Source organism: Madurella fahalii, assembly GCF_045866475.1.
Source record: "Madurella fahalii IFM 68171 DNA, scaffold_1, whole genome shotgun sequence".
NCBI lineage: Eukaryota > Fungi > Ascomycota > Sordariomycetes > Sordariales > Madurella > Madurella fahalii.
In genome coordinates, this window is record NW_027263971.1 from 7637328 (window position 1) to 7664700 (window position 27373).

The 27373-nt window shown below is 50.9% G+C and overlaps 3 protein-coding genes across 3 annotated transcripts; 1 reads left to right on the forward strand and 2 right to left on the reverse strand.

Annotated features, from left to right (window-relative positions):
- Nucleotides 1-4475: 4475 nt before the first annotated feature.
- Nucleotides 4476-8992, forward strand: MFIFM68171_02166 (uncharacterized protein; the record flags this gene model as incomplete). Its single annotated transcript, XM_071057588.1, has 11 exons — nt 4476-4505; nt 4582-4697; nt 4748-4854; nt 4937-4980; nt 5039-5089; nt 5144-5309; nt 5363-5448; nt 5518-5698; nt 5763-6200; nt 6257-7457; nt 7519-8992. The coding sequence occupies 11 exons, from the start codon at nt 4476-4478 to the stop codon at nt 8990-8992; spliced, it is 3894 nt and encodes a 1297-aa protein (XP_070913689.1).
- A 2426-nt stretch (nt 8993-11418) lies between these two features.
- MFIFM68171_02167 (Serine/threonine-protein kinase D) lies at nt 11419-12564 on the reverse strand (the record flags this gene model as incomplete). The annotated part of the gene is made up of 1 exon (XM_071057589.1): nt 11419-12564. One exon carries the CDS (start codon nt 12562-12564, stop codon nt 11419-11421), a length of 1146 nt encoding a protein of 381 aa, XP_070913690.1.
- A 4742-nt stretch (nt 12565-17306) lies between these two features.
- MFIFM68171_02168 (Serine/threonine-protein kinase hal4 (Fragment)) lies at nt 17307-19610 on the reverse strand (the record flags this gene model as incomplete). The annotated part of the gene is made up of 1 exon (XM_071057590.1): nt 17307-19610. The coding sequence occupies one exon, from the start codon at nt 19608-19610 to the stop codon at nt 17307-17309; it is 2304 nt and encodes a 767-aa protein (XP_070913691.1).
- Nucleotides 19611-27373: the final 7763 nt, after the last annotated feature.

Genomic DNA, 27373 nt, shown 5'->3' on the forward strand with positions numbered 1-27373 from the left:
CCTATTCGATTAGGCAGGATATAAGTACGATATTTTCAGAAAAGTTGTTAAAGAGCCTAAGTAGATCGGTAATTCCTACTGGTATAAGTGATAGTAGGGTGATATAGAAGGAATTATCTTTCTAAAGCACTTTATATAGTTGTTACATAGATCTTATAACTAATTTCGCGCTATAAATAACTTCTATACCATTATATACATCAACTGATACAAAATCGTTATACTAGTCCTTAGTGCCGAGAATACTAGATATTACTGTAAATACCATGGCGATAATAGGTTCGAGATCCTATAGTTAAGTATATAGTTTGCTATTATATATTAAAAAGAATACTATATCAGCTTTATATATTCTGTTATTACTAATATAGATATTGCAATTAACTTTATTGAAGCTATTTACGGCTATACTAGATATATTACCCTAGCCTTATATACTACTAAATTTAACTCTATTATAAATCTTAATAGAGGAGTAAATATAGTCTAGGTAAATCGAGATATTACTGATATAGTTAAGTCAATAGGACCTAAAGTTACTACTATAATTACTAGACTTTAAGATAGAACTAATAATCTAAATATTATTCTAGACTATTTAGCTATTATAAAAGCAGTTGAAGTAGCTTAGAAGAAGGGTAATAATAGCCTAATTATGAACTATCTCCTTGATCTCATTAAAGATGTTATTAAACATTACCTTCTAGATGCTATAAAGGGTGCTATTCCCCTAGCTAGATTCAATTAGCGTATTTTCCCGATTCTAAAGGAACCGGAAGAATATAAATCATATAAAATTAAACTTGACGAGCTAGTTAATACATCTTACCCTAACAATATAAGTATCAACGTCTACCTAACCGATCTCCTACTATAATACGACGAGAATAATAGAGACGACATTCCTATTGACTAAAATGTTATTATACTCCCTAAATTTCCTGAGGAACTTCTATAGAGCGAGGAGGAGAATATAAGTAGTAAGGATAATAAAATTAGCCTATAGTACTCTGAATCTATTGATAGAAGTAACTAGGAGTATATTCATAATAAGAGTTAGAGAGGACGAAGAGGCTGCTAAGAAGGATAAGGCTACTATATATAGAGATATATCACTTATATCGATATCTTTATAGAGTTCGACCTGAACGTCAAATATAATATTCTTTATTTAGAAGAGAGTAATAAGGTAGTTATCACTTCTATAGAGATCTATATCGGGTATATACGAAATGAAATTAAAGATAATAACAAGTTTCTTTAATATATCGGTAACGAAATTGCTAGATACTATAATGGAGTTATATCTAGAAAGTAAAACTTATTTTCAATAAATAATTACATTCGCCATATTAAGAATAAGCTATACTATATAAAGTACGAAATAGAGGAAATAGGTATTATTAAAGTCAGAATCTCGATTTATAAGGAAATCCTAGCCCTATAATATTATATACCTAGTAGTGACTTGAATAACATAATCGCCAGCTTATTTATAGAGCTCGGCCTTACTGAGCTTAGTTAGTATCGCATATCTATTATTACCGATTACAAGACTATATATCGTATTACAACTAATTCAGTTATTATTAACGCTCTTATAGAGAAAACTGTTATTGATCTTATAGAGCTTAAGAGTAAGGTCTAGGATATAAAGGAGAATTTTATTCTAATATTAGAAATTACAGAGATAATAGCTAAAGTAGGTAATACAATTCATTCTCTTACTAAGAAATAGAAAGAGAATATTGATATCATAGTTGCTAAAGCTATCGATAAAGCCATTAATAAAACGATTAGCAAAATAATCAATCTTAAGATTGTAGAGTCAGTTAAGAATGCTAAGGCCGACGTTACTAAATACCTAAATGATTTCGAGAATAAGTTAAAGTTGGAAATCTTAGTAGCAAAGAGGCTAATAGTTTATCTATTAAAGATAACGGTATTATAGAAAGAACAGACAACAAATATACCGAGATCGACCTAAGAACCCGAAACACCCGGGTCCATTAATAAATACAAGGTACCCGACAATAATTACAGCACCAAATCATCCCAGTCTAAGAAGAGGAATATAAATACTGCTTATAGTAATAGAATACAGGTAAGGAATAACAAGAGTATATAGAGTACTACAACAATAGGTATATAGCCCAGGAAGAGAGTGCTACTCTCTAGTCTATTCAACCTTTAAAGAGTTAAGGATAATGATACTGAGATATGAAATCAGAGCTAAAGGAATGACTAATAGAGGAATAAATATAACTTTTATAAAGTAGATAGTAATAACTGGGACGTTATCTTTCTTTTCGAAAGAGGGGTATTTGTTATATAGTAGAGACTAGCACTACTTAGCAGTATCTAAACCTATATCCTATCAGAGATAATGGCCTAGAGGTCATTACTATCGGAAACACGGCACCTCTAAATCTTGGGGAAATGACAGTTTTGGATTTTGTGTGTCTTCTCTTGATTGTGTTGATTGTCTCTCTCCTTCTTTGCTGGAGAGCTCGCTCCTTTTATAGACGAGACATACGTACAGGATAACGTCTATACAGTGGCGCAGTTAGCTGCCAGCCTTCCTCAGCTCAATAGAGTACATAGGTTTGGCTCCTACACTAGATCCTGTGATCCTAATCCTTTGGACTGGCACCTGACCCTTTTGACAATTACTTATGTCTATAGAGACCTCTTAGATTTGTCTCCAAAGGACCTTAACTCAATTAACCATCATTATATCTTACTTTGTCATAGATCATACCAGTGTTTATAAAGTGCCTACCTCAACGTCAAGGCTAACGCCACTGAGGTCACCAGTTACTGTCAGAAACATGGCACCTCTGAATCTTAGGAAATGACAGTTTAGGATTTTTGTATGTCTTGAGTTGATTGTCCCTCTTCTCCTGTCTCTATCTATGCTGGAGAGCTTACTCCTTTTATAGACATACACGTACAAGATGATGTTTGTACAGTAGCACAGTTAGCTGCCAGTCTTCCTTAGCTCAATAGAGTACATAGGTTTGGCTCCTACACTAGATTCTGTGATCCTGATCCTTTGGCACCTGATCCTTTTGACAGTTACAAGACTACGACGAAAACTCTGTAACACAGTACCTAAGGAAGGTTCCAGAATCTTGTAATCACATAACCTCTAGGATTCTGGCCGTCTGGCCTATCTAGGCTCCTACCACATAATAGTTAGTTTGCTATAGATATAGTCAGTCTATTATAGCTATAGTTATATAGTTAAAAAGTATCTATTATATAGTTATAAGTAGCTAGTTAATTAGTTCGATATAGCTTTTATAAGAGTTAAATAGTTCGCTATAGGAATAATCAATTCGTTATAACTATAGTTATATAGTTAAAGAGTATCTATTACATAGTTATAAGTAATTAGTTAGTCAGTTTGATTCAGCCTTCGTAAGAGTTAATTAGTTCACTATAGGTACAATTAGTTCATTATAGCTATAGTTATGTAGCCAAAGAGTATCTATTGTATAGTTATAGATAGTGAGTTAGTCGGAGAGAATCTAAGGAAAGGAGAGTACTTTGTCAGGTATAGGAGGAGTATTGCCAGAGTTAGAGTTATAGCTATAGATATTAAACTCGAGAGATACTGTGAGAGCTTATAAATTGCTAGCTTCGTTATAGTTTTAGAAGATTTAGAGCTTAACACTGTTATCTATTACCTCCTTATGAGTGATAGCTATGTAGATACTGCTCCTATAATGCGAATTATCCTTTCACTCTCCTTTTCACCTCTATTTTTGATCTAACACTAAATCTCTATCTTAGTCGTCTCTAGTAATAAACTCAGAGTAAGCTCTAGTTACAGCTATGTAATTTACTTATAAAGCCTTCCTTTCTCTAACTTTAAAAGTTAGAAGTATCCTTTTATTAGCTATTTATCTTAGTTATCTTGAGATATATCTTATTCTCTTCTTAATAAAGAATCTAGAATAATAGCTTTCTTCCTAGATTAGTATTTAAATACAAAGTCATATTATACAACTATTTCTACTTACTATATCTATCTCTCATTTAGCTACTATTCTTCTAGAAGTACCTGAGATTTTTGTAGTCTATCTAGATCTTCAATAATAGCACGTTTCATAGTTTAGCATCCTACTATTCTAGGTAACGGATAACTGCTAGGAGTTCCTTGTTATAGATTAGATGGTTTAATTTCGCTATATTATTCTTTGAAAAGAAGGCTACTAGGTAAAGTACTCTTTCGTTGTTGTACTACAATAAAGCTCTACTAATAGTATACCCTGATAAGTTCACTTCAACCTTCTTTTCAATATCTATTGACTTCTACCTAGTTGGCTTAGGGTTAGGGTTATGCATCACAAGAAAAGAGCCCTGGGATAGTGACACGAGAAGGTGACGGAGCGATCCTTATCGGGATCATTTCTGCGTTGGACCCCTAGCCGAATACTGTGTCGCACCGCTCCATTGCCGCAAATCGCATGCACGAGAATCTCCCAAAGTTCACCGGAGTGTACGACTCTGATTATCAAGCTCTGAAGCCTTTCCTGGACGATATTTTGGCGGAATGCCGTGGGAGATATCTAGTCGAGGGTTGACGCTGCGACGGAGGAGCCCAGGACGGATGATGGACCTACTACCGGGCTAGTACAGTTTTGGCCTTATCCGGGAGTGAGAGAGACCAAGATCAAGACTGATATTGAGTATGGCTGCCCTCTCATCTTCAACTTTTGCGTGCTAACATACGACCAAGTATTGTTGCCATCCATGGACTCGGTGGCCATCCCCTCAAAACCTGGAAAGATGGAGAGAGACTGTGGCTGCGGGACTTTTCTACCGTTTCGGTTCGGGGAGACTCGGGTATCCACGTTTGGCTACGATTCCATCCTTACTTTCCTGGGATCCGAGTGCCGCGTACAGAATCCCGCTAAACAGCTCCTAGAGGCCACCAAGCACATCCGCCCTCGGAATAAGGTGGCAGACCAGGTAGGCCACATATACTCTCGTGTCCAACCTTTCATCTACTAATAAAGGCGTCAAATAGCGGAATATCATTTTCATCTGCCACAGTCTCCGTGGCGTTGTGTTCAAGCAGGTAGGGGAAGGCGAAGGATGACATGGTAACTTAATGAGCTCACATCATTGCTAGGCCTTTAACCTTGCGCACATTCCGGGCCCGGAATCATATCGATACCGTGCTATTGCAGAATCGATCCTAGGGGTCATCTTCTTGGGGACTCCTCATCGGAGCAAAGGCTCGCTAGAGGCGAACTGGTCAACACTTTTGAGCCGGATCGCCACTCTGTCCAACATTCGTACTCTACAAACCCATCAACCAGCTAGCGTTGAAACAAACTCATCGGCTTAGCCGACATATGTTCTCAGTTCGAAAAATCCGGGATAAATTGCCCCATCTTCAGCTTCTACAAGTTGCAGCCATGGCATGGTTCAACAGTAGGTTCCCAATAAAAATCAACCTTCCCCTTAATAAAACGCCAAAGCACTGCTTATTGAGTCCTTCAGGTAGTCGAGCCCTCGTCCGTCATCCTCCGTATCGTCCACGAGGTGACCATTCCCCTGGACGCACACCACAACAACATCTGCAAGTTCCTCACAAGCTCCAGCCAAAACTATCTTGCCGTGTCCACTTGCATTGGTGAGCTTATCGAGGTATGGTCGAGGACGGGTGAATCCAGGATGGCCTGTAGGTACCAAGAACAATGTTGCGATCTCAGCATCCGTCCTTCTTGCTAACACTGATGGTTTAGCCACCACTCCCAGTTCCGGCAGATTCGACTTCTTGTTCGATCTCCGTGCCGTAGATGCGGCGGAAGTCTTCAGTCTTATACCAGTGTATCCGAGAAGCTCTTCCCAATGGCTTCTACATCATTGCGAATTCCAGTCGTGGACAAACCTCCGAGGGCGCCAAGTCTTGTGGCTACACGGTCCCCCCGGAATGGGTAAATCAGTGCTGATGCGGAGTGTCGTTACCTACCTGGAGGACCAAAGGCGACGAGCCGCGAAGCCACTGATTTGGAAACCCGTGCATTTCTTCTTCAACGACAACGACCGCAGACGAAATACGTCAGACGCCTTCGTAAGGTCTGTTCTCCATCAGATTGCCGATGACGAAGCGACATGTTCCCTTCTCAACTACTTGGAGAGCAGTGGGCAGATCTGGAGGGTCCGAAGTCAAAGCGAGGATGGTCTTTAGTCATAGCTCGAAACCATAATCTCCAAGTCCCATAACATCATATTTCAGTTGTGATTGACGCCGTTGACGAGGTACTGCGGAACAGCAACGGCCAACGAGTCACCATACTTGACAGGTTACAAAAGCTACTAGCACTTGACTGGAGCCATCGAGTACGGCTTCTGATATCTAGTCGGACGAAGGCACCGTACGAACTTACGAAGGAGGCGGATATCGCTCCAATTGACGTCGACAACGATACAACAAAACAAAATGTGGAAGACTTCATCCGGACCCAGGTCCGGAAACACCTCGGAAGGTCGCTTAAATCCAGCAGCGACGGCATTGAAGTCGAGGACAAGATCATCCGGAAATCCAAAGGAAACTTTCTTCATGCTAGCTTGGCGTGGGAACAGTTTCTGAAGGGAATGAATGAGTGGTCGCCAGAGGAGATTCGGGACGGTCTTTCTCGACTGGACGACATATCCCCGGATCTCATTGACGCTTACTGCAAGCTCCTGGACACCATCCCAACCAAGTACAAGAGCAGAGCCCGAGCGTTGTTCGCCATTCTCAGAGTGGCAAAGGCAAAGTTTGACTCTCGCCAACTGGCCTTTCTGGCAACACTGCACGATCAGAACCTGGGCTCCCGAAGCTTCCGCTACCGGGACCTGGATTCTGAGTCTAGGGCCTTTGAGGACTATCTCGCAGAAGCGTGCGGGTATATCATCAAGAAGAACTGGGACGGCAGTGTCGACTTTGCGCATATCTCTGCAAGAGACCTATTCGGGGCTTCCGAGCGCATCCAGACAGTTTCGTCTAAAGCTCACCGAACTCTCTTGGAGTATACAGTGTCCAATTCCGATGCCCACGCCATGGTCCACGGTCTATGCATGAAAATATACCAGCTGGAAGACCGGCCCATCCACGAATGGCAACAGCAATACAACTGGGTCGTTGAAGCCGAAGTTGCGCTGCGTAGATCATTCGGTCCTGTGCTACTGAGTGCACAGCAAATAGACGCGTTAACCGATTCAAACATCCGCCACATTACCCAGATCAGCAAAACACCGTGTCTTATTTACGCGCTCCGGCATTGGTTTGACCACTATGATGCCGCAGCCCCCGATCGACATCTTGATGACGAGATGGTTGCGTTCTTGCCAACGGCCTCGGCTCACTATCTCCACCTCTTATGGATTGAGGTCGACCCGAAGTCGCGGTCCACATATAATGAGATCGAACGCCACCAGGTCGACCCCAAGATGCTGTCCACATCTAATGAGATCGATCGCTTCCGAACGGTCCCTCAGCCTACAAATTTCCCACAGAACCCAGTTTCTACTGGCCGATCTACACGGCTGGACCGAGCTGCAAGAGGAAATTCTTCGCGTGGACCCGTTCCAGGTGTTGGCTGTCGACCCGATCGTTGGGATGAACGCCCTGATGCATTTCGCATATTTCGGCCGAAGAGAGAAGCTCCTGTGGACGCTCCAACGTCTCCCCGCGAAGGGAATTCCTTTACGGGATTTATCGTCTCGTTACGATGTCCTCCACCTGTGCGCGGACCAGGGCTGGGGAGATGTGGTGCAGATGCTACAAGAGAGACACGGCCTTCGATCCTTGAAGTTCGACCATGCCGGGAGAACGCTCCTTCATTGGGCGCTGTACCACTGCTGGGACTTGAAGATGGTCAACTGGGCCGACTACACCGTGGCCGACCTGGATGTCCAGGACCGCGACGGATTAACCGCTCTTCATATCGCCGTAATGAACCTGAACATGGAGGCAATCAGACGTCTTGCCAAGTCAGGAGCTAACTGCTTCCTGCGAGACAAGAAGGGCATGTCGCCCGCCCTCCTAGCGGCGGAGCTCGGCTTCCGGGTGGCGCTCAAGTTCTTCATCCAGATGCCCCAGAGGGATTTCGGCCGTACCAGAGACGGCGCCAGTCTGTTACATCTCCTCGCGATCTGGAACGACGGCCCACTTGTCCGAGAATTTGCATTGTCTCAGAAGGCTCTGCTCAACGCGGTTGATGGGCAGCGACGCACCCCTCTCCACTACGCCGCCATGGCGAATAACGTGTCCACTATGAAGCAGCTTCTAGACTTGGGCACGGACGTTAATCTGAGGGATGATAATGGGAAGACGGCACTTCACGAAGCGATCCGAGGCTGTGCCGTTGACGCAGCGCTGCTGCTCCTTAAGAATGGTGCAGATCACAATGCGACAGACGCCTTCGGCCAGAACTGCCTCCATTTAAGCCTCCGATACGGCACCAGAGATCTGCTGTCCCAGTTCTTTATACTCGGCGTTAACACAAACGCCATCGATCACTTTGGTATGCGGCCGTTACACCGGGCTTGTGCTGCGGGGAACGTTGAAGATATTGAGGAGCTTCTTCACAAGGGCGCAGACTGGAACGTTTCTTGCGATTCTCGCCACCCCCCGCTAGACTCGGCCGTCGAAGAGGAAAATATTCATGCTGTTGCATTCATTGTTCTCTCCATCCAAAACTCTACGCTTGGCGGGCGCAAAAAGAAGGATGTGCTCAATCACGCACTCAAGCTCGCGGTCGAGGTTGGGAACACCGCCGTCGAGCGTCTCCTGCAGATGGCCGGCGCATATGTTGACAAGGAGAACATCAAAATCAGGCAATTGTATACGCCTGGGCCCGAGCGAGAACCTGATCGATGGCATCATCAGTGGCATCTCGTTTCATCCGACGATTCACGGAAACCCTTCACGGCATCGAGTCCGGATGGATCGCAGGGGCCCAGAGGGTTTGGTCTTTCATCCCCATGAAGGTCCCCCACCCCGCCGCGATCCGAGTTATTATAACCGTTATCAATGTCCAGCACCGCCGCCAGCACCACCACCACCACCACCACCACCACCACCACCACCACCACGACGAACCTGGAGCGGAGGGCGGGCTGTATGGAAACAGGTACATGGGATGTCACGATATTAGTAGTCAGACCACCTGGTTTTCATCTTTCCCGCGTTTGCCATTGTCTTCCGTCACCGTTCAGTAGAATACGTTAGCAAGCTTATCATAATTAATGAGCAATCGTAGAAAGGGAGAAGTCAGGGAGCATGTAATTTGGATACTTACATTATCTATTGCAACCTCTGCTTGTCGACTTCCTTTTTGTCAGTTTCGACACAACTTAAGCCCTCGTACTTCCTGTCCTACCTGTCAATTTTCCATCTCTGCCAGACCCCACAACGTCGTCGAATGGTGCGGCCCCAGTGTCATTTCCGGCCCTCCCGCGTCTTGAGGTGCGCGGCCAGGGCCTCTTCTGGTTTTCTAGCCATCTCGTGTGATCCCTAAGTAATCTTAGCCAATGCAAATCGAATGTGACCCAACTTCTTGACAGGGGCTTTGACCCAACCGAAGATTGATCCAGAGGCGCCACTCTACGTCTTATGGAAACACAACGAGCCGGATTACTACATGACAAATGTCTCAAGTTTGTTGCTTCAGGGACCCGAGCATTACATCGAGTTCCGCAAGTACGTTCTGGACATCATGACCGGGAAAAAGACAAGCGGTTAAGGGAGATTCGGGATTCGTTGGACAGTCTTCTGGAAGAGCGTAGGAAGAGAACTTCCGAAGCAGCGAAGTCTCGCCACGTACAGTCTGATGGCTCCGCAACCAGCCGATGGCAAGAAACCCAGATCCTCCGATCATCAGCACGGAAGAATAGCAACAAGTCCACCAGCGCGCATGGACAAGGTCGCGGCGCGGATGAGCCGTCCTGGCGACTCAAATGAGTCCTCTTTACAGGAAGTCTATGAAGGACCGTCCTCGTACCCTGGCCCACTACAGAGCTCTGTCAACATTGCTAACTGCCTTTCAGCGCAAAACATCGAACGAAGAGCCCAAACTTTCCGAATACCCGTTGCCAGACTGTGACGAGCAAGACCAAAGCCAGGCGCCGGTATGGCTTGGCCTGTCTGCAGAAGCGCTGACAAGTCTCGCGACGGGCTTCCCTTCGAGCTTCACGTCAAGTTTCAACCATCGCCGCGGGTGGCACAAATAGCGTGCATCAATCTAGACTTGGGTATTTTAACCTTGTACGGACTGGCTGCAAGGAGGCCAGTGACAACCTGCTCGTGTTGTTTCGGGTTCTTGGTCTTGGTGCCCAAAGGAGGTGTGTTGTTGATCGACAGCCGCATTTGGCTAGGACCAACCTAGAGACCAAACAGGCACCTAGCTGGGACTTGGTTTACACGCTGTAGAGGTTCACTGCTAGCTGAAGTCACGTACAATACTGTACTGTACAGGCCCGACACTAGTGGGTTGTCCAGCCACCATCAGCTGTCTGTGCCAGCGTCGTTGGACCGCCGGGCCGCAACTGTTGAAGACTTCCTCTCGCATCACCCCACAATAGCACCATACCTCTACATGCCATTTCGTTCGCTCTCGGTTAACCGTTTTATCCCCAAGGGAAACCGCCGGCTATGCTTCCATATCAGCCCTTCTCCTCAACATCATCCTGCTTGATGCGAATCCCATCGACCTTAGCCGGCGACTTTCCGTCGGTTGACGCAGCCGATGGAGGAATGATGACACAGGCTTGGTAATGCGCATGACTGCCCCTTTGATGTAAATCACATCTTCTTTGCTGTCACTGCCCCAGACATATGACAGCGCTTCGAAGTCGTGAAATCCCCCGTCCTCTGCTTCTATTGTCTCCATCTCGGCCTCAAGTCGCCTCCACCCTCTCTCCGGGAGGAGTCGGAGAATACGGATTTGGCGGCCGTTCAGAGGCTCGTACGCATACTCGGTCCCATGGAGACGAAGTCAATAATGAAGCCCGAGATTCGTTCAAAAGCACCGCAATGACAAGTAGTAGTCAGCCTGCCGTGAAAGAGAGAACAGGGGATGCCATCGTCCAATATTTAAGATCATCCTTGGCGGAGGCTGAAGCGATGTACACACAATCAAGCGCATGTACTAAGCTGGACACTAATGATCATGGCTCCTCGATTCAGCTGTTTTGCATAGGTGGTGCCCATTCCACTGTGAACAGTGTGGTGTAATTAGTAATTAGTATATTGGAAGGCTCACTCTAGGTGGTACAAAAGACTCATTCTCTTGATCCCTTATCGTTAAGCACTCTCCGTGAGGATCTTTAACCCTCGTCATCTTACACCATCTGATAAACTCCCCACATGGATGAGCCCTCAGGATGAATGGATGCATGCATGCCTTTATTACATCAGAGTCGGGCACGGAAGGCGAAAATGCCACGAGCCACCACCCATGCGAGCACGCCAACACCAACACCATACCCAATCGCCGACCAAGGATTCAGAGCTTGGGGGAAACAATGAAATATGCTACCGAGGCGACCCCAGTCGCGCTCGTTATATCGAATATCGGGCAAATCAACACCCGCTCTGCGTAACTTTCCCACCATGACACTCCCAATCGCCCCCTGGTTGTCCCATCGTAGTCTGGTCTCTCTGAATTCATCCGAACCCATATCTTCGGCAAAGAGGCACTGCGCGAAATCGATATGAAGAGGCCGTAAGCTTTCTCGCTGCACAATGACGTTGCGTGGCTGGCAGTCCATGTTGATCACACCCGCGTCGTTGATGTATCGGGCTGCGTCCACAGCCCGTTGGATAATGCCGTGCCATTTCTGCTTCGGGACCGAGGTCGTGGCGAGGTCGGTCAGATTGAACCCGTCGACGTATTCCAGGAGGATACCACCGACGTCGAAATAGTTTTCGCGATACGCGGGGCTGCTGCGCAGATCCGGCGACGCCGCGACGCTCGTGTGGACCTGGGCAAGGAGTTTGGGGATGTATCGGCCCTGGAGGTGGGAGAGCTTCGCATAGGCACGTGTTTCGCACGCGTAAAGGTCCAGGGCCTTCCATTGGATGATCCCCTCGCGTTTTCCTTTCTTCTCGCGCATCTCGGCCGCTGTTCGAACTCTTCTTGCGATGGGTGTAGCGTTGTTGTCTTCGCCGCTACTAGAATCGCTCTCGCTGTCGGTGTCGACTAGCACCCCTTCTTCGTCCTCTAGGCGACGCTTCTCGTCAAGAAAGGCAAAAAGTGCAGGAACCTTTCCGTCCCGCACGTACTCGCGCCACGCGCTTTCGGCGTCGTCGTCATACGACGGGTTGTAGGTCCGCCGCAGGCTGGGCGCGAAGCGGCAATCATACATTTTGAGAACAGCTAGCCGCTGGCGCCTGGAGCGGGAGTCCTGGAAGGAAACTTTCATGACTACAGACATGGTGGGGGCCGACATGGGCTCGATGATTTCGATGGTGAGCTGCCCGCGAGGCACCGCCCGGTCGCGCCCGCGTTCGCGAACGGTAAGGGACAATTGGCTCCCTTTGGTGTAGGGACTCTCCATGACTCCTGGAGGCAAGGTAGGAATAGAATTCAGTGATGGGACTGTGATCTGCGATGAGTGAGAACCTATTTTTCGCGATCACTCCGAGGAGTTGACCAGAAAGACAGAAGCCTTCCTTTCTCGCAAGGACGCTGACCAGCCCAGAGCACAGACCACTTGTAGCCTGCAGCTTGTTGATAATCGTGCGCGAAAGCTAAACATCCTAAATCATAAATGGGAATGCGAGGCCGGCAATGAAAAGATTTGTACGAGATTAGAGTCTCTGACCGAACAATGCAGGTTGATTATTGCGTTGAGCAGAGAAGAAACATTTCCTTTTCGAGAACAAATGTTCTCGTTTGTCTTATCATCGTGTTCTACGTGTAAGTGTCCCGCAAAACCTCTCGCCCTAACCTCGTTACAACTGTTACACAAAGCAAGAGTTCCAGGGCTGACCATATCCAGAAAAGTTGGTTGCAGCCAGGCCAATCACAGCAGCACCCTGATCAGTAGCTAGAACCGTATTGTACTACTCAATGATAATATTCCATCAGCCGCGGTAGCCGAGAATAAGTCTCAACCTACCCAATCCCCTAATCACCATGCATATCACTCAACAGAAAGCCGCTAAAAGCGCTGGAAGACTATCGAAAGGGTTCTCACGCTACACATATCGGTGGTGTGGCCTGGACCACCGTCTGGACAAGCCTGCATGGAGAGAGGGCCGCTCGAGCAGTAGCATCACGTTCCATATCAACATCATGAAGATGAGCGAGGAACCCCGGTGTATGTACAGAGCTGTTATTGCTTCCGTTCGCAAGGCCAATAATGTGGTTCGACGGCACCCTCCTAGAATTCAACTCGGAACCGGATCTCAGGCATATCCTGAACCAGTACAAGCGCATGTTCCGAGTTGAGGTTAGCACCCCCACCGACGATGGCTCCGATTAAGTACAGGGTGGTGCTTGTTGGTAATGCCTTTTTCCGCCTTCCGGCCACATCTGGGCATGGCGTCGGAAGAAGCAGCGCTGCACCGTTTTGCAACCGGGCGGCAGAATCTGGCGTGGGGAGATGAAGACGGAGGAGAGGAACTAGGATGCGAAGCCACAGGCGGAACGGTTCATCCTGTGTTATTCATCAGGCTGGGCTGGGCTTTGTGATGGCGCTCCTGAAAACTGGGGTGGCGTTTTACACTTGGCTAATGGCCAGGGACATACTCGGGCTGACGTGGGGTGCATGACACGACCCTGGTACTTCAGCTTGAACGCAATATGCTTGTTCCGTCGTGAGGTCTCTTTGTGGGGTTGGGAGGGTATCTCTCAAGGCATCACTACTGCTCCGCTCTGCGTATACAAACTGGTCGTAGCCCATTCCAAAGTTGGAAGATACAAAATACGCTTCTCCGTGATTCGGCATTGCTCCGCGGGATTGACGCAAAGGGAACCGGCAGAAAAAGAGGGCAAAGCTGGCCTCAATCATCGAATTTCTTAGCAACTTAAAGGCAGCACAATGGCCTTATTTTTGAGAGTTCCAACTCTTCGCCGAAACTAAACCCCTAGTCTAAGCGAAGGAAGAGTACACCAGGGTAATTATACGAAACGGTGATGCCATTTTCTGGCATTACATGTGATACCTAGACACCGCGATAATTATTTTGTGCGGAAAACCTCCTCCAACATCCAAGAGCACCCCCCCGGGCGAGCCTGGCCGCCACGTTTTACCACAAAACACACATTTGTGTCGAGTACCTACTAGTGAGTGGGTGTAAAAGGTGGATCCAGTCAGGAGCCGTTCCGATATTGGGCGAGGGACATGGCCCGCGGGAAGCGCAAGCCACTTACGCTCGGCGAAGGGAGCCAAGAGAAACGTGCTGACGCCCTGTTTCTTAGCTCCCTTTTCTCCTGGTGGTGTGGATGGATAGGTAATTGGACGGATGGAGTGATGGGATACGAGTACACAGGTGGCAGATGGGTTGGGTTTAGGGACAGCGAGGATAGAGATTGACCTCTTTTCTGGTGTGGCTGGCATGTGTTTTTGGCTGGTCTCGGGGGGGGACAAGGGACTCGCAGATTGTCGGGTTGTTGAGGGAGTGGGTTCTCCTGTCTCGCAGCCGAGGATGGTTCATGGACGCTGCTATGAACATTCATCATATGCTTGGCATTATCTTCTCTCCTTGGGCGTGACGCAGACGCGACGGCCATGATACTCTTCCCATCAACCAAGCAAGCAGTAAAACCTACAGGCCCCAAGCCGGCATCGCAAGTACGCTATTGGAATGTGTGTATCGGATACTCTCCTGCGACATGTACAGTTGGGACTCCCAAGTGGGCAATCCGTGATGTAAAACCTGACCCCCACGCAATGCAGGCAGAGTAGCATCCATTGGTACCGCCTTGCAGCTGGCTTATGTAGCTTGGACGGGCGAGCTGCATTGCGTTCATCTGGGCCCTTTTAGCCATTGCCCCTCAGCCGGAAGAGACAAGGGGTTGCTCGGGTCTGGGCCGTGGTCTGTGTGCCTACGGAGAGAGCGGCGTACCATCACGGGTCCGGGATGGATGGGTTGCCGCCGGCGTGAATGCGTGAATAGAGTTGCCGATCAGTCAACCGGGTTTTTTGGGCTGTGGAACGGCCTCGGGGTAACCGATGGGTATAACGTTACTTTAGATTCTCGCAGTGTGTGAGCGCCGGTGTGGGGGGGTGGCGAGATGATAGGTTTCCAGGCCTTCCAGAAAACTTTCATGGTTTTTCAGCCGGGGCATGGAGGGAAGGATGAACAGGTGATGACGCTCATGGTGATTGTGGAGAGCATCTTGGGTCGCATTCACCCCTCGTTCAGCACCCGAACCGAACCCGATGAAACTGAGACAACGGCCCAGACCAATCCGTATACGGATCCTCCCTTCGTAAGACGCCGGCGTCTCTCACGTGCGATTAGTCCGTCAAACCGGAGAACGTTTTCAGAATGAATGGGCGATGCTCTCGGACATGGCCAAGATAGCAGCATCCACCAGGACCACGTAGAGCGAGCTAAGAACGAGCAGGCGAGAAAACGATATCCAACGCCATTGAGCTAAACATTGAGCTAACCAACAACCGACCGAACCGAGCCCGGCGGCGATCGGGCTATTTCCCCGCAAAGATAGGATATTATAATAGAGGCCTAAGGTGAACCATTCGTCATCGGCGAAGCGGTTTGATCAACAAAGACGGCCCCCAGGTGCCTCGGGGCGGGGCAGACTGGAGTGACTAAGATGGGGTATCGTGTAAAAAAAAAACAAAAGAGAAAAGAAAGAAAATAAGCAAGAAAAAAAGAAAAAAGAAACGCGGGGAAGCGCTGCTGCCGTAAGACAGCAGCTTTAGCGTTCAGAGTCTGGAGACGCATGCCCCGCCCCCATCTTCCCGTGACTTGGGTGCAACACACTACGCAGTTTATCTGATCCCGGGAAATCGGCAAAGCACCTGCACGACACCAGCAGCAAAGCAATATACTCGGCCTTACCTCGTGACTCCCCAGAATATCTGGCTTGGCATCAGCTGTATGCCCAGCCCTCTGTCCGGGGGAATTCGGGGATTCCACCGACTTCCAGCTGCCAGAAAGTCCAAAAGAAATGACCGAGGGGGTCACATGCTATCGGGCGCTAGCGGCAACTGCTTGTTGTTGTTAAACTTGCATCTCACCCGTAACACGCCTCAGATGAGATGAGATGAGATGAGAAGAGATGAGACCGGTCGGGATCCTTTTTGCGTGGATCCCAATCATCACAAGGACAGATCAGACTCCGTCGTGCCTCCACTTCCTGCTTGTGCCCAGCTCTCGGCTCAACTCGGGTTAGCAATCCACCAGGATGGTAGTGCGGCGGGTTGTTGTTGGTGCGCTTGCGAAGGGGAATGGAACCCAAAGGGGGGTGGAGTGAGATTGGCTTGGCCCCAAACTGGCCGAAGCATTATGCAGAAAGGGGGGACCTTCGTTCTCCATCCAATCCGTCCGTCCATCCATCCATCCTTCTTACCCACCCGGAGCCCGCTGGTCCGGCCCCAACCTTTTGACCGCTCTCACCGCACTTCCTCCTCTGTGGAACGCGGCCATTGAAGGTTAGACATCGCAATGTGGATGCCAATCAAACATCAAATTTGCCTCGTCTGGGTCTGACGAGTTTGTGTCTATGGAGGAAAGCGCCAAAAACAGAAAAGCATCCTCTTGGGCCCCGAAAAAACAAGCCAGCGCGACGGGAAGGATGATGTGCAACTTTTTTGCAACCTGTGTCCTGCTCATTTCCCTCCGCAGAGCGTCAAGCCCTCTCACTCCCAAAGCACGAGACGCAGCCCAATTGATGCCGTCATCGTCCATGTAACCACAGTCGAAAACATATGTACACAGCGGCCTGCTGCCGCTGCTCTTGTTGTTGTTGTTGCTGCTGCTGTTGTTGTTGAACCCCATTACGTCCTTCCGGACACTCGGCCCGTTTGCTCCTTCATCATCATTAACCCTGGGTGAGGGAAGGAAGGTGAAATGGCATAGAAAGAGACCAGCAAGAATTTGTGAATAGGGTAAGGGAGAAGCCAAATGCTCCCGAAAGAAAAACCCCCAGTCCCCCAAAATGAAGAAAGCCCGCCCAATGCGTTGTGAATTGTGATGCACCGGTGCCCCCGCCGTCTAACGCCGTGAATGAATTACGGGGACCCTACCCGCCACTCCGAAACGAAACCCTAACGAAGCCCCTTAACGTCCTCAATGTGTTGGATAACGAAACCACCCGCTCCTGTCAATAGCCCGCGCTGCCGGGCATCTTGCCTAATGAGTGTGACCCAAGCTCCTTGGGCGGGAGATGGTTGTGACAGAATATCTTCTTCCCGCTCACACGAGTTTGACACGCTTTCTTGGACGCGTCAATCATGGTTGCGGCGTTGGGCTCGTCGAAGCTGTCCGACTGGCAGCACTCAATGTTCTTGACCCATCGGTTGTTGACCACGTTGGCGATCGAGATGCGCTTCTCGGGGTCGGGGTTGAGCATCTGGAGGAGCACCCGCCGCAACGCCGGCGGCTTGACAAAGTTGTCAAACACCCACACGTGCGGATAGTCCATGTCCGTGATAGCCATGTCGTCCGAGCCGGCGTGTTTCTCGGTCCACTTCTCCCAGCCGCGGACGAGCTTGGCATACGTGTCCTGGCCCGACCCGTTCTCCTTGCTCACTTCGGCCTTGTGCCATAGCGGGCCGCCAAAGATGAGGTTCACCATGACAATGGCCGAGCTCCAGACGTCCAGGCCGCGGGGGTCGTAATCACCCGACTTCTTGAGCACCTCGGGCGAGATGTACGGCATGCTGCCGCAGATGCCCGGCGCGCAGCGGCGCACATCGACCATGTTTTTGCCGCACTGCCCGCCCGCTTCCCTAAGCCCCGGGTGGATACCTGAGAAGACCTCCGAGACGCCAAAGTCGGTGATTTTGAGCCTGCATTCCTTGGTGATGAGCAAGTTCTCGAGCTTGATGTCGCGGTGCGCAATGCCGTTCGAGTGGAGGTAGTGGATGCCGTTGACCAGCTGCTTGAAGAGACAAAGACGGTCCTTTTCCCTATCTTCGGCCTTGAGATACTTCTTGTTCACGAGGGTGAACAGGTCGCCGTCCTCGCAGTACTCCATGACATGGTTCCAGCGACCGCGGTCGATGCACAGTCGTATTGTGTCCACAATGTTGGGGTGGTGCAAGCTCTTCGCGAGCGTATACTCGGACTTGATCTTCTTCTCGTACTCCTCCTTGGTCTCGCTCGACGACTTGCCGCGGAACTCCTTGACGGCGTAGAGCTCGCCGCCATTTTTGGACACCATCAGCGTGACCTTGGACGTCGCGCCCTTGCCCAAGTGCTTGCCGTGGCGGCCCAGCAGCTTGTGCTGATACTCAAACTCGGCCGATAGCTCTGCCACATCCACCGTGAAATCGTCGGGCAAGCTCAGGCTCATCCGGCGAGCCTTGACGCCGGTGCCCGTCTCGGCCGGCAGCCCCCATAGCGACCTCTCCATGTGGATCGCATTCTCGGCATCGCCGGCCACGGCCTCCTCTTGCTTTGTATAGTCAAAGCTGCTTGCGCGCCGCCTGAGCTGCAGTTCCTGCCTCGATGGGCCGCCGTTGCTTCCATTGGCGACGGCGGGCCGCGAGCGCAGCGAGAAACCGGTCGATGTGCGCGTTTTCTTCTTCTTGAAGGCGTCGGAGCCGGGCACCATGGGCTTCGAAGCCTCTTCCCTTGTTCCGACAGCCATCTCGAGCGGTGAGCTCGGCGAGGGCGGCGAATTCGAGCGGGTAGTAGCCGAACTCCTATTCATGGACCAACGACGGGCTGGGATCTTGCGATGCGCGCCTTCGGGGAGATTCAGACTCGACGCTATCGCGCTGTTGCTCGAGTCGCCGGGTGCCGGCTTGTCCGCCTGTGATCCAACACGCCTTAAAAAGCTAGACATGGTCCTCTTGAAACTCGAAGTCGAGCTGAAAGTCGACCGTCTCGAAGGAGGTGCGGTGCGGGGGTCCTGGTCGGCGGACGGGGTCGGAGGGGTGGGCGTTGAGGGGACGGCTTGTGATGCCGAAGTGGTCGGCGGAGGGCTTCTGGGCGTTTGTAGCGGCGGGGTGGCCGTGGTATCGACAACGAGGGGCGGCTTCGAGACGGCCGTGGCGCCTGGCCGCGCGGTGGGGAAAGGCGCGGCGAGCTGGTCTTGGGCCGCGTCCAGATGGACGTCTTGATTTGCGAGGGCCTGGAAGTCCTGGGACTGGCGGCCGCTCACAGGAGTGACGGGTTCGTTGAGCGCCTCGCTATCGGTTTCATCGCCCTCTTCTAATATGGGATGTGTCAGGTCGGTAGGGTATTGTCGAGGCGACGACGAAAGGCTCGATTTTGCCGAGCTAGAATGGCTCGCCGTGTCTGGAGCTGAAAACGTTGAGTCGACTGTTTGATTGCTTGCTGTAGAGGAAGACGGAGAGGGAGGAGGGAGGGGAAGCAGTTCGTGGCTCAAATCAAGGAGGGTAAAGATACCTAAAGATGATGTCTGCGTCGCCGCAGCAGCTAGCACTGAGAGGGCCATGTTGGCGGGAAAGCCGTCAGGCGGCGTGCAGCGGTCAGCAGCAGGGCAGGGGGCGGCACACGCCAGGCTTTGCGTCCTTGAATCAGACGGAATCAAGGTACGTCAGGGCCCAAACGACCGCTCGGCGTGCTAAGCGCGAGGGGCCGAGGGGCACAAAGACAGCGGGGTCCACGCCACGGGACTGGGAGGCAAGTGCCCGCGCAAACAGACTTTCTTGGGAACTGGTGGTCGGCGTAACCGATTTGCCCTGAAAGCCCGGCGCTCTGACGGCCCCAACAGTAACCTTTTCTGGCGCGCTGCACGAGGCCGCTTCACCGAACCGCAAACCACGTCTCTGAAGAGCCTTTGCTCGACAACCAATGGCAGAAACAACCCCCCGACACCGAATCGAAGGGCGACTGCTGGATGCTGTGGCTCTCACTGACGGCAACACTGGAGAGGACGCGCAAACGGGGCGTTGCTGGACTCTTATTATGGACCGGGCCGCGCAATTGCCCCCCCGGACACTTGTTGCTGCGTCACGGTGCTCTGACACTCGACGGCGTCTTGGGGGACGACAATCGTTCCCTGCCAAGCCTATCTCCCGTGTAAGGCGAGATTTGCGTAGCCCTGTGTAGCGGGCGTGGCGTGCTGTTCAAGGCACAAAAGTGGCCGAGATCTACACATTCAAAATGCCGGTTGGTTTTGCTCGCTCCTTGGCGACTTGAGAGTGCGAGAAATTGGCGTGGATAGAGGGAGAGAAGCAAAAGAGAGCGCCCGCTGGCGAGGTGTTTATAACGACATTGCGAGACGGCCAATGTGGAAATCAGCTGGGCTAAGAGTAGGTCTCGTTTTCGCCTCTTGCAAAGGGGTGTCGAGACAGCCGGGATGGGGCAGTTTCCAATTGTGCAGCTGGGCCCAGAGGGCCTCCGAGGGTATTTGGGCAGCGCGGGTTGGTGGGGGTGGGTTTGTGAGTGTTTTAGCGCACGTCGTATGGATCAACGGAACCCGTCCCAGTTTCATCAATCGAGCAGGCTCAGCGCCCAGCTCGGTGTCTGGATGTATCGAGGCGGGGCGCTTGAGATACTGCACAGCAATTTCGTGCGGAGTAATTAGGTACTAAATTCGGCAAATCGCTAGTCTAAGTGCAGCAGTCTGGCTGGGCCCAAGCAAGTGCTCCGGGTAGCTAGTACCTCGCGGCGCCTGCTGAGGATCGAGGGCGTCTTTTTAGGATATTTCAGAATTTGCAGGTGCAAAGCCCCACTGGAAAGAACTGTCTCGACTGGAGGGACGGGAAGCCCCAAGTTTACTCGGTTATGGGAAGTCATAGCACCCGGGCTCGACCATCAGTGCTGTCGGAGCCGAATAGCAGGGCCCAAGGTTATCGGTGTCTACTGTGTTCCGTTCTTGATCGACGTTTGCGAGTCGTATAATTCGCATCCTGTCCTATGTGGCAAAACCGGCCACTCGCCAAGGCTGTCTTGACAAACGACTTGGCTCCTATAACAGATGCGGCAGGTGCTCCTGATTCTTGTGATGCTCCACGTCCCTTACGCTTGTCCGGTCCTCGACGGCCAACGATGCCGAGAGATATTAATAAAACACACGAGACAGCCTTTCGGTTTCCACGGCTTTGTCTTAAATGTCGTGCTTCACGCTCGGTGCGCTTCCTGGTGATGAGTTTTCCTTTTCCAGACAACAACCTGCCCACACACCACCTTCGACGTACCGGGTACTTCCCTAGGCCCATGCTCTCCACCGTGCCAACAGCTCCACCCCCACCCAACACCGAGAGGCCGAGGAGAGAGCGATTCGACCCCCAACTCCCAGGCCAGTTCATTGGCCAAAAGTGAGGTAAGCGAACCGGCGCTTCGAAACCTTTCAACCATCAAGTCCAAGTTGTCGCGCTCATGGTTGGGAGACGGGAAGTGTCTGTGTGTGTGCATCCTTGACGAAATCCGCCATATTCGATCAGCTGCATGTTTTGTGGGATTCTTTATTGAAAGCCCGTTTCCTGTCGCGTCGGAGCAGTCGGCCGTTCTTTGCCGAGTCGGCTCCTGGGACGTGCCCTATCGCGCCAGCCGCCAAGACGCTCCAGGAATTACCAAGCCCCCCGAGAAATATGCGGCAATATCCTGTCCGAGTCGGCTTCTGGCGGCGCCGTTGATCGTTGATCGCAAATGTGGCGATCGACTCTTGGCGGGGACGCTCTCTGGCGCTGAGTTTTGCTGGCTTGCCTGCGTGTGAACGCGAGTTGCCGGGTCCCCGACTTGACAGCACGCACAGGGATAGGTACAGTACGTCCCATGGCCGGAGGCGGTGTCCCCAACGTTACCGTAGGCGCTACCCACTGCAGCAGGGAAGCCTAGAAGGAGGACAACGGGGGACGTCCCGCCGCCTGCTTGCGGAGGCCAACAGTTTGCGCGCTGTGAGACATAGCCCTGGGAAACATGCCCCGTGTAACACGCATCTGTCTGCTGCGGGGCTGGGTCGAAGTATTGGTGCCGGATGCGAGTGTAGATTGCGAAGGTACCGTACCGTAAGGCATGCCCTGCGAGGTTTCTTGGTCGATTTGGGATATGCGTACCCAAGGTAGTGGGTGCCAAAACTTGCCAAGACGAGCGAATCCCGCAGGGGTGACTGCGTCATTGCTCACGTGGGGTTTCTCCAGAAATCTGACCGCTATCTCAGGCTTCTTATCAAAGCATCGCCGGATCAGGAATATTGTGGCGGAATTTCATCATATGTCTACATTGTACACTGGGCCGGTTCTGGCGGGCAACGGCCCATCTCCTTCGATGGGTCGAAGATCATTTGTTGTATGCAACATGTGCAAGCGTTCGGGATGTAATTGGTGGTCCGAATCCCCGCGCGCGGCACGAAGGACGCACCTGGTGTCGAGAATCAGGGCAAGCCTCTTTCCGGAGGATGGTAACATCATGATGCCAGCAGGTCGGTTTTTGAAGGGGGACGGCGCGATGATCCCATCGGCTCGTGTACACTACACTAAGAAATATTGCGCGGCCTTGCTCACCCGCGTATGCGCGAACTGGCCAATTGCCATCTTTCAGGGTACTACTTATGCACCCCAGTGATGTTGCAAATTGAGTTTTGAGCTCATGGAGGTGCGGCATCGGTGCCGATGCCCCGGGCAGCCCAGGCACTCAATACAAACGACGGCCTCTGATTTTATCAATACTCTCATGATGGATTGAGCTCGCGATATGCGCAAAACCTGGGCGATCGATGGATGGCGTTGCTTGGTATGTAAGGGACCTCAGCAGGAAGCATTGCCAAGGCTGGGCGTTCGTCATTAGGGAATGGGCTTTGTGGTGGGCCGCACATGAACTACGGCGCTGAAGCCCAGCGACGGGTGGAATTGGTAAGGTAATTGGAAGGTAAGGTAAGGTACGAAGGCCAACGAAACCTTTACTCTGACACACTGGTCGTTCATCTTCGATGTCCCCCCAAAGTCTGTACAGTACCCGTCTCAGCAAAATGCTGGGAACATTCAGAGTCAGTAGCGCCCTGGCTGCAATGTTGCTCCCCCCATGTCGGGCTCCGATTTCCCTCTCCTTCCCTGCATTAAGACTGCGTTACAGCAAGCAGCAGCCAGACAGCCAGTGACGAACAAGCCCGGCCCGTAACGTTCTCCTTACCGTACACATCCTTGCCAAGTTGCGACCCCTCCCCAATTTACCACGGCATAGGGACAACAGAGGGCAGATGCGTTTTACTGTGCCGTTTTCTTTTTGCCTCTTTCTCCCCCCTTGCCCGCCCTGGTTGGATATAAACCGCGGTTAAAGCGAGGCGGCTCGACGCTGTGGGGAGGTTTAGTCAAGGCGGTTTGTCAACATCGAACAGTGGGGTCCGTAATCACCAAAGATTGGCTAGGGCCAGCCCGCATGGCGTTCACAGCTACTTACATTCGGGACAAAGTATGTATCATGCAGAGTCAGCATTTTATCCGCCTCAACATAGGGTACTCTGGCCGTAGCTTACGGTATAGACAGCCCGGAGTAGGATGTCTGCGTGGCACGAAGGATTTCCTCCGAGCGCATACTTCACAATACCGAAAGCGCACCAAACGGTGCGATGGGGATACGTTGGCAGGCTCGGCTCGTTGCAGCGGCAAGGCATCTGCAAGTCGCAGCCAACACGGCCAAACCCATATCTTCAGTTTGCCCAAACCGCCTTGGCAGCGCGATCTCCCGTCTGGGCATTATGCTGACCAGTCTCGGCTTTTCTTGACGGTCTCGATTGCTTCTGATCGAGGGCTTGTGCAATGCCGTTCTCGAACCCAAGAATGTGAACCATTACCAAGCTAGCTGCTCTGCCAAGCAAGGCTTGTCCGGTGCGCCGCGTTGCTTGTTTCCCCTCTTCCCCACTACCCCAGCTCGTTCCGGTCCCTCCTTCCTGCAAGGCAAGTGTGGGATGCTGAACTCTAGTGGATGGAAGGTGGGGGGGGGGGGGGGGGGGGAAGAAGGGGGAAAGAGGGAGGCTTTGGTTGGTATCTCATTGCCGTGAACACTAACACACCAGCTTCAAGTCCCAAGTGCTGACAAGGCTGTTCTACCCCAACGCAAGTAACGTTAATCGCACAGCACGGCCGCATGTACTCTTTACAATGCAAGCGCCGGGGAACAGGGGTGAGCGGGTGCCGGAGCCGGTTCGGGCAAGGAGCGGTGTGGGACGCGATGTTGGTCTGCAGCCCCGAAACCTCCCCGACAAAAGCGGCACCAGGGTCCGTCTTGTGGGTAAAGTTGTTCATGATTAGGGTCGTCGTGAGGCCGCTTGTTTGAGCAACTCCTCACACGACGGCTTCCTCCTCCCCGCCGGCCCACGGATGCCATCCTGTGTACAGTACCGGGCAACGCGTCTTTGTTTGTTGGGCCAGGAGATGGCCAACCGGAGGACAGCGCTCAAAAAGCGGTATGTGAAGGCTCCTAAACTGTTGGGGACAAGAGCGTTTCATCAAAGCTCGTTCCATCATTTTTTGATCCAAGGAGGCTGTGATGGCGGCAAGCCAGTCAGCCAGCCAGTCAGCCAGCCGACATCGCCAATATGAAAAATCGCGCATCCAAATCCCCGTACAAGGTACTTTGTAGACAGGCACCGGCCCCTTCCCGACCGGTCTCTTTGGGCTAGACCACGTCACAGTGGCCATACAAACCTCCGCACCTGGCACATTCGCATGCCATGTTTTCCGCAAATTCGACTTCTTTTCTCGCATTGTTAGGGGTGTTTTTTTTGCGTACTGTACCAACAAGCCGCCACGTCCTCTTGAGGGGGCTGAGCCCGGCACACACGTGAGTAGCCAATCGGTCTGCAAATTGGCACCTTAACAGCTGCAGTTGAGCAACAGGTCAAGTTGAGGACCACGCCCAAGGAATCCATTCCATATCCAGTGTCGGCCCAATGTCTGTTGCATGGTTGTGGCTGACTGCAATGAGACCTGTTTACGTCCAATATCGCAATTGCATGCGCTCGACTCGCCCCTTGTCCCTTGCTGGCTCTGTACCCAATTACATAAAAAACCGAGCTCGGAACTACCCACAGAGCCTGGACGGGCTCTGAACGAGGAACGAGCTTTTGAACGGCATACCCGAAATGCCGTGAGCCGAATCCACGGCTTTTTCTTTCCTTGGAAGGGGTTAACGTAAGGGGGGGCTCAGCGATGTCATCGCTTGCTGGAGGCATCCATTCCCGCCCCTCCCCCCGGGACAGCCACCTGACTGGCCCGAAAAGCCACGGCACGAAGGCGCCCCCGGACATCCTCCTTAGCGCACCACCGGCCTTCCATCGACAAGCGATTTGGTAATGACCCGTGTTCTTGTGGCCCCCTTTTTCTGTATCTCCGCGGCCATGCCGAGTTTTCCGGCGCCGGTAGTTTCACGGGGCTCCATATTTATTGAATGTGTGCGAGACTCCACTCTCGGAATCATCTGGGAGACGATGCCCGGTTCTCGGGATTTTTTATTGCGGCGGGTGGATTCGAATACATGATTGTGGAGACAGCCGGAAATACGTAGGTTGCTGTCGCTCGATCTTTTGAGCAATCCCTTTCCACAAGGCTTCGCCCTGCCGATATTGGAATGACGTTCGGGCGATTGGGAGCCGCTTCTTTTTTCCTCGGTGTCGGCACCGCGTTTCGTACCGGATCTCGGCGTTGGTGACGCCAGAGAGGGGTTGTGGCAAAAGGCGGATGCCGGCCTCTGGTGTTCAGTTGCCGGCCAACACACACACTGTGGAGGAACCTATTAGTCATGATGACACCTTACCAAGACTCCGGTAGTCAAGGGCTCCATTGTTTTACGTTGACTGCGCCCTTGGTTCACAATGAGCCGTCATTCACAACCTCATCAATCGCCGGGTCTCATGCCCGACCACGTGACCTGTTGTTGAACGGAAGGATAGAATTGAGTAAGCAAGTTTGGATATGCACCGTTTTAGAATAACTAGTCGTACTCCAGGACATGTGGTCGTGTTTGGTCTTTATGATAAAGCCGAGAGAGTTTGCAAAGTCCAAGAAGAGCATCCCGGCATCGAATCAGTATGGAATATACATCATAATGAAGTGGAGTAAACAGAATGAATTCAGTCTTATCCCATTGTTCCATACATTGGAATAACATGCTCTTTGTAGATCATACATAGAACAGGGAAGCAGATTGCCGGACAGTGTTCTTACGTTGAGAATTAGTCGCTGAAAAAGACATCGTTGTCGGTTTGATAGTTCTAGTTGTAATGCGTGCTTGAAAGTAATTAGCGTAAAGAGATGATTGCAGTTTAAAGTTTGCTCTTTGTCGTACACTCTTCATGTCCGTACCGTAAGAGAGACTGCTTTGCGCAGTATCGTTGGGGGTAAGGACACATTCTGCGATAACTTTTCCTGATAACTAACCGGAGCCCTGAATTCAGAAAAACGGACAACATCCAATGCAAGTGTCTTGTCAACCCGAACACGTTACGGCAAGAACCGAGTTTCGCGTCTTCACTTACATAAAAGGGGCTCTCATATTCTAGTATGATACAAGTGCCTTGTAATAACCTTCTCAAGGGATCTGCTGCTGCTGAATAATTGCCCATTTCTGAGCGCTACATAGATCTACTTTTTCGTAGTCCAGCCGTATGAGGATTAGTAGTCGTAAATCACTACAACCGACATGAAATGGAAGATCACCCCCATCTGGGTCATCTTGCATAACCCGTTCTGATGCGTGAGTTTCTCCCTTCGAGTAGCCACCTAATGTCTAGTACCCAGAATAGGATAAACCAAGGGAGAATAAGCACTGAGGCCGCCAAACAGTCGCTGCTGCAGTCAGGGTTCGAAATCCTTCTTCCGTAAGGTCTCCATTCACTCTGCAGATATACTCCTGAACCGTGAGATAGGTTACCGAGGGTCCAACACGTACGAGTCGATGCATAAGCCAGATCTCTAGGGTGCCAACTAGCAAGCAAGTTATACTGGTTCTGTAGGTACAGTACCGGAACATTGGGTGTAACGGCTAGCTTACCACGCTTCCTTCGGCCAGGCCGTGTAGCCAGTGGTGCTACGTCAGCTGCAACGCAGCTGCTGGGACTTTACTATGGCCAGGCTGGCAGCATTACTGATGCATGATTATGAAAAAGTGAACATCAGATGGAATATTCCATTCACCCCGCCACTGCATGTCGTTTACACGTGCAATAAGACTCGACAGGTGCGGTGATCGACTGCTATTCGTTTTGCATTCGAGACTAGCGCGGCCAGCTGTACGTGACGTGTAGCATTTCCTGGGGAA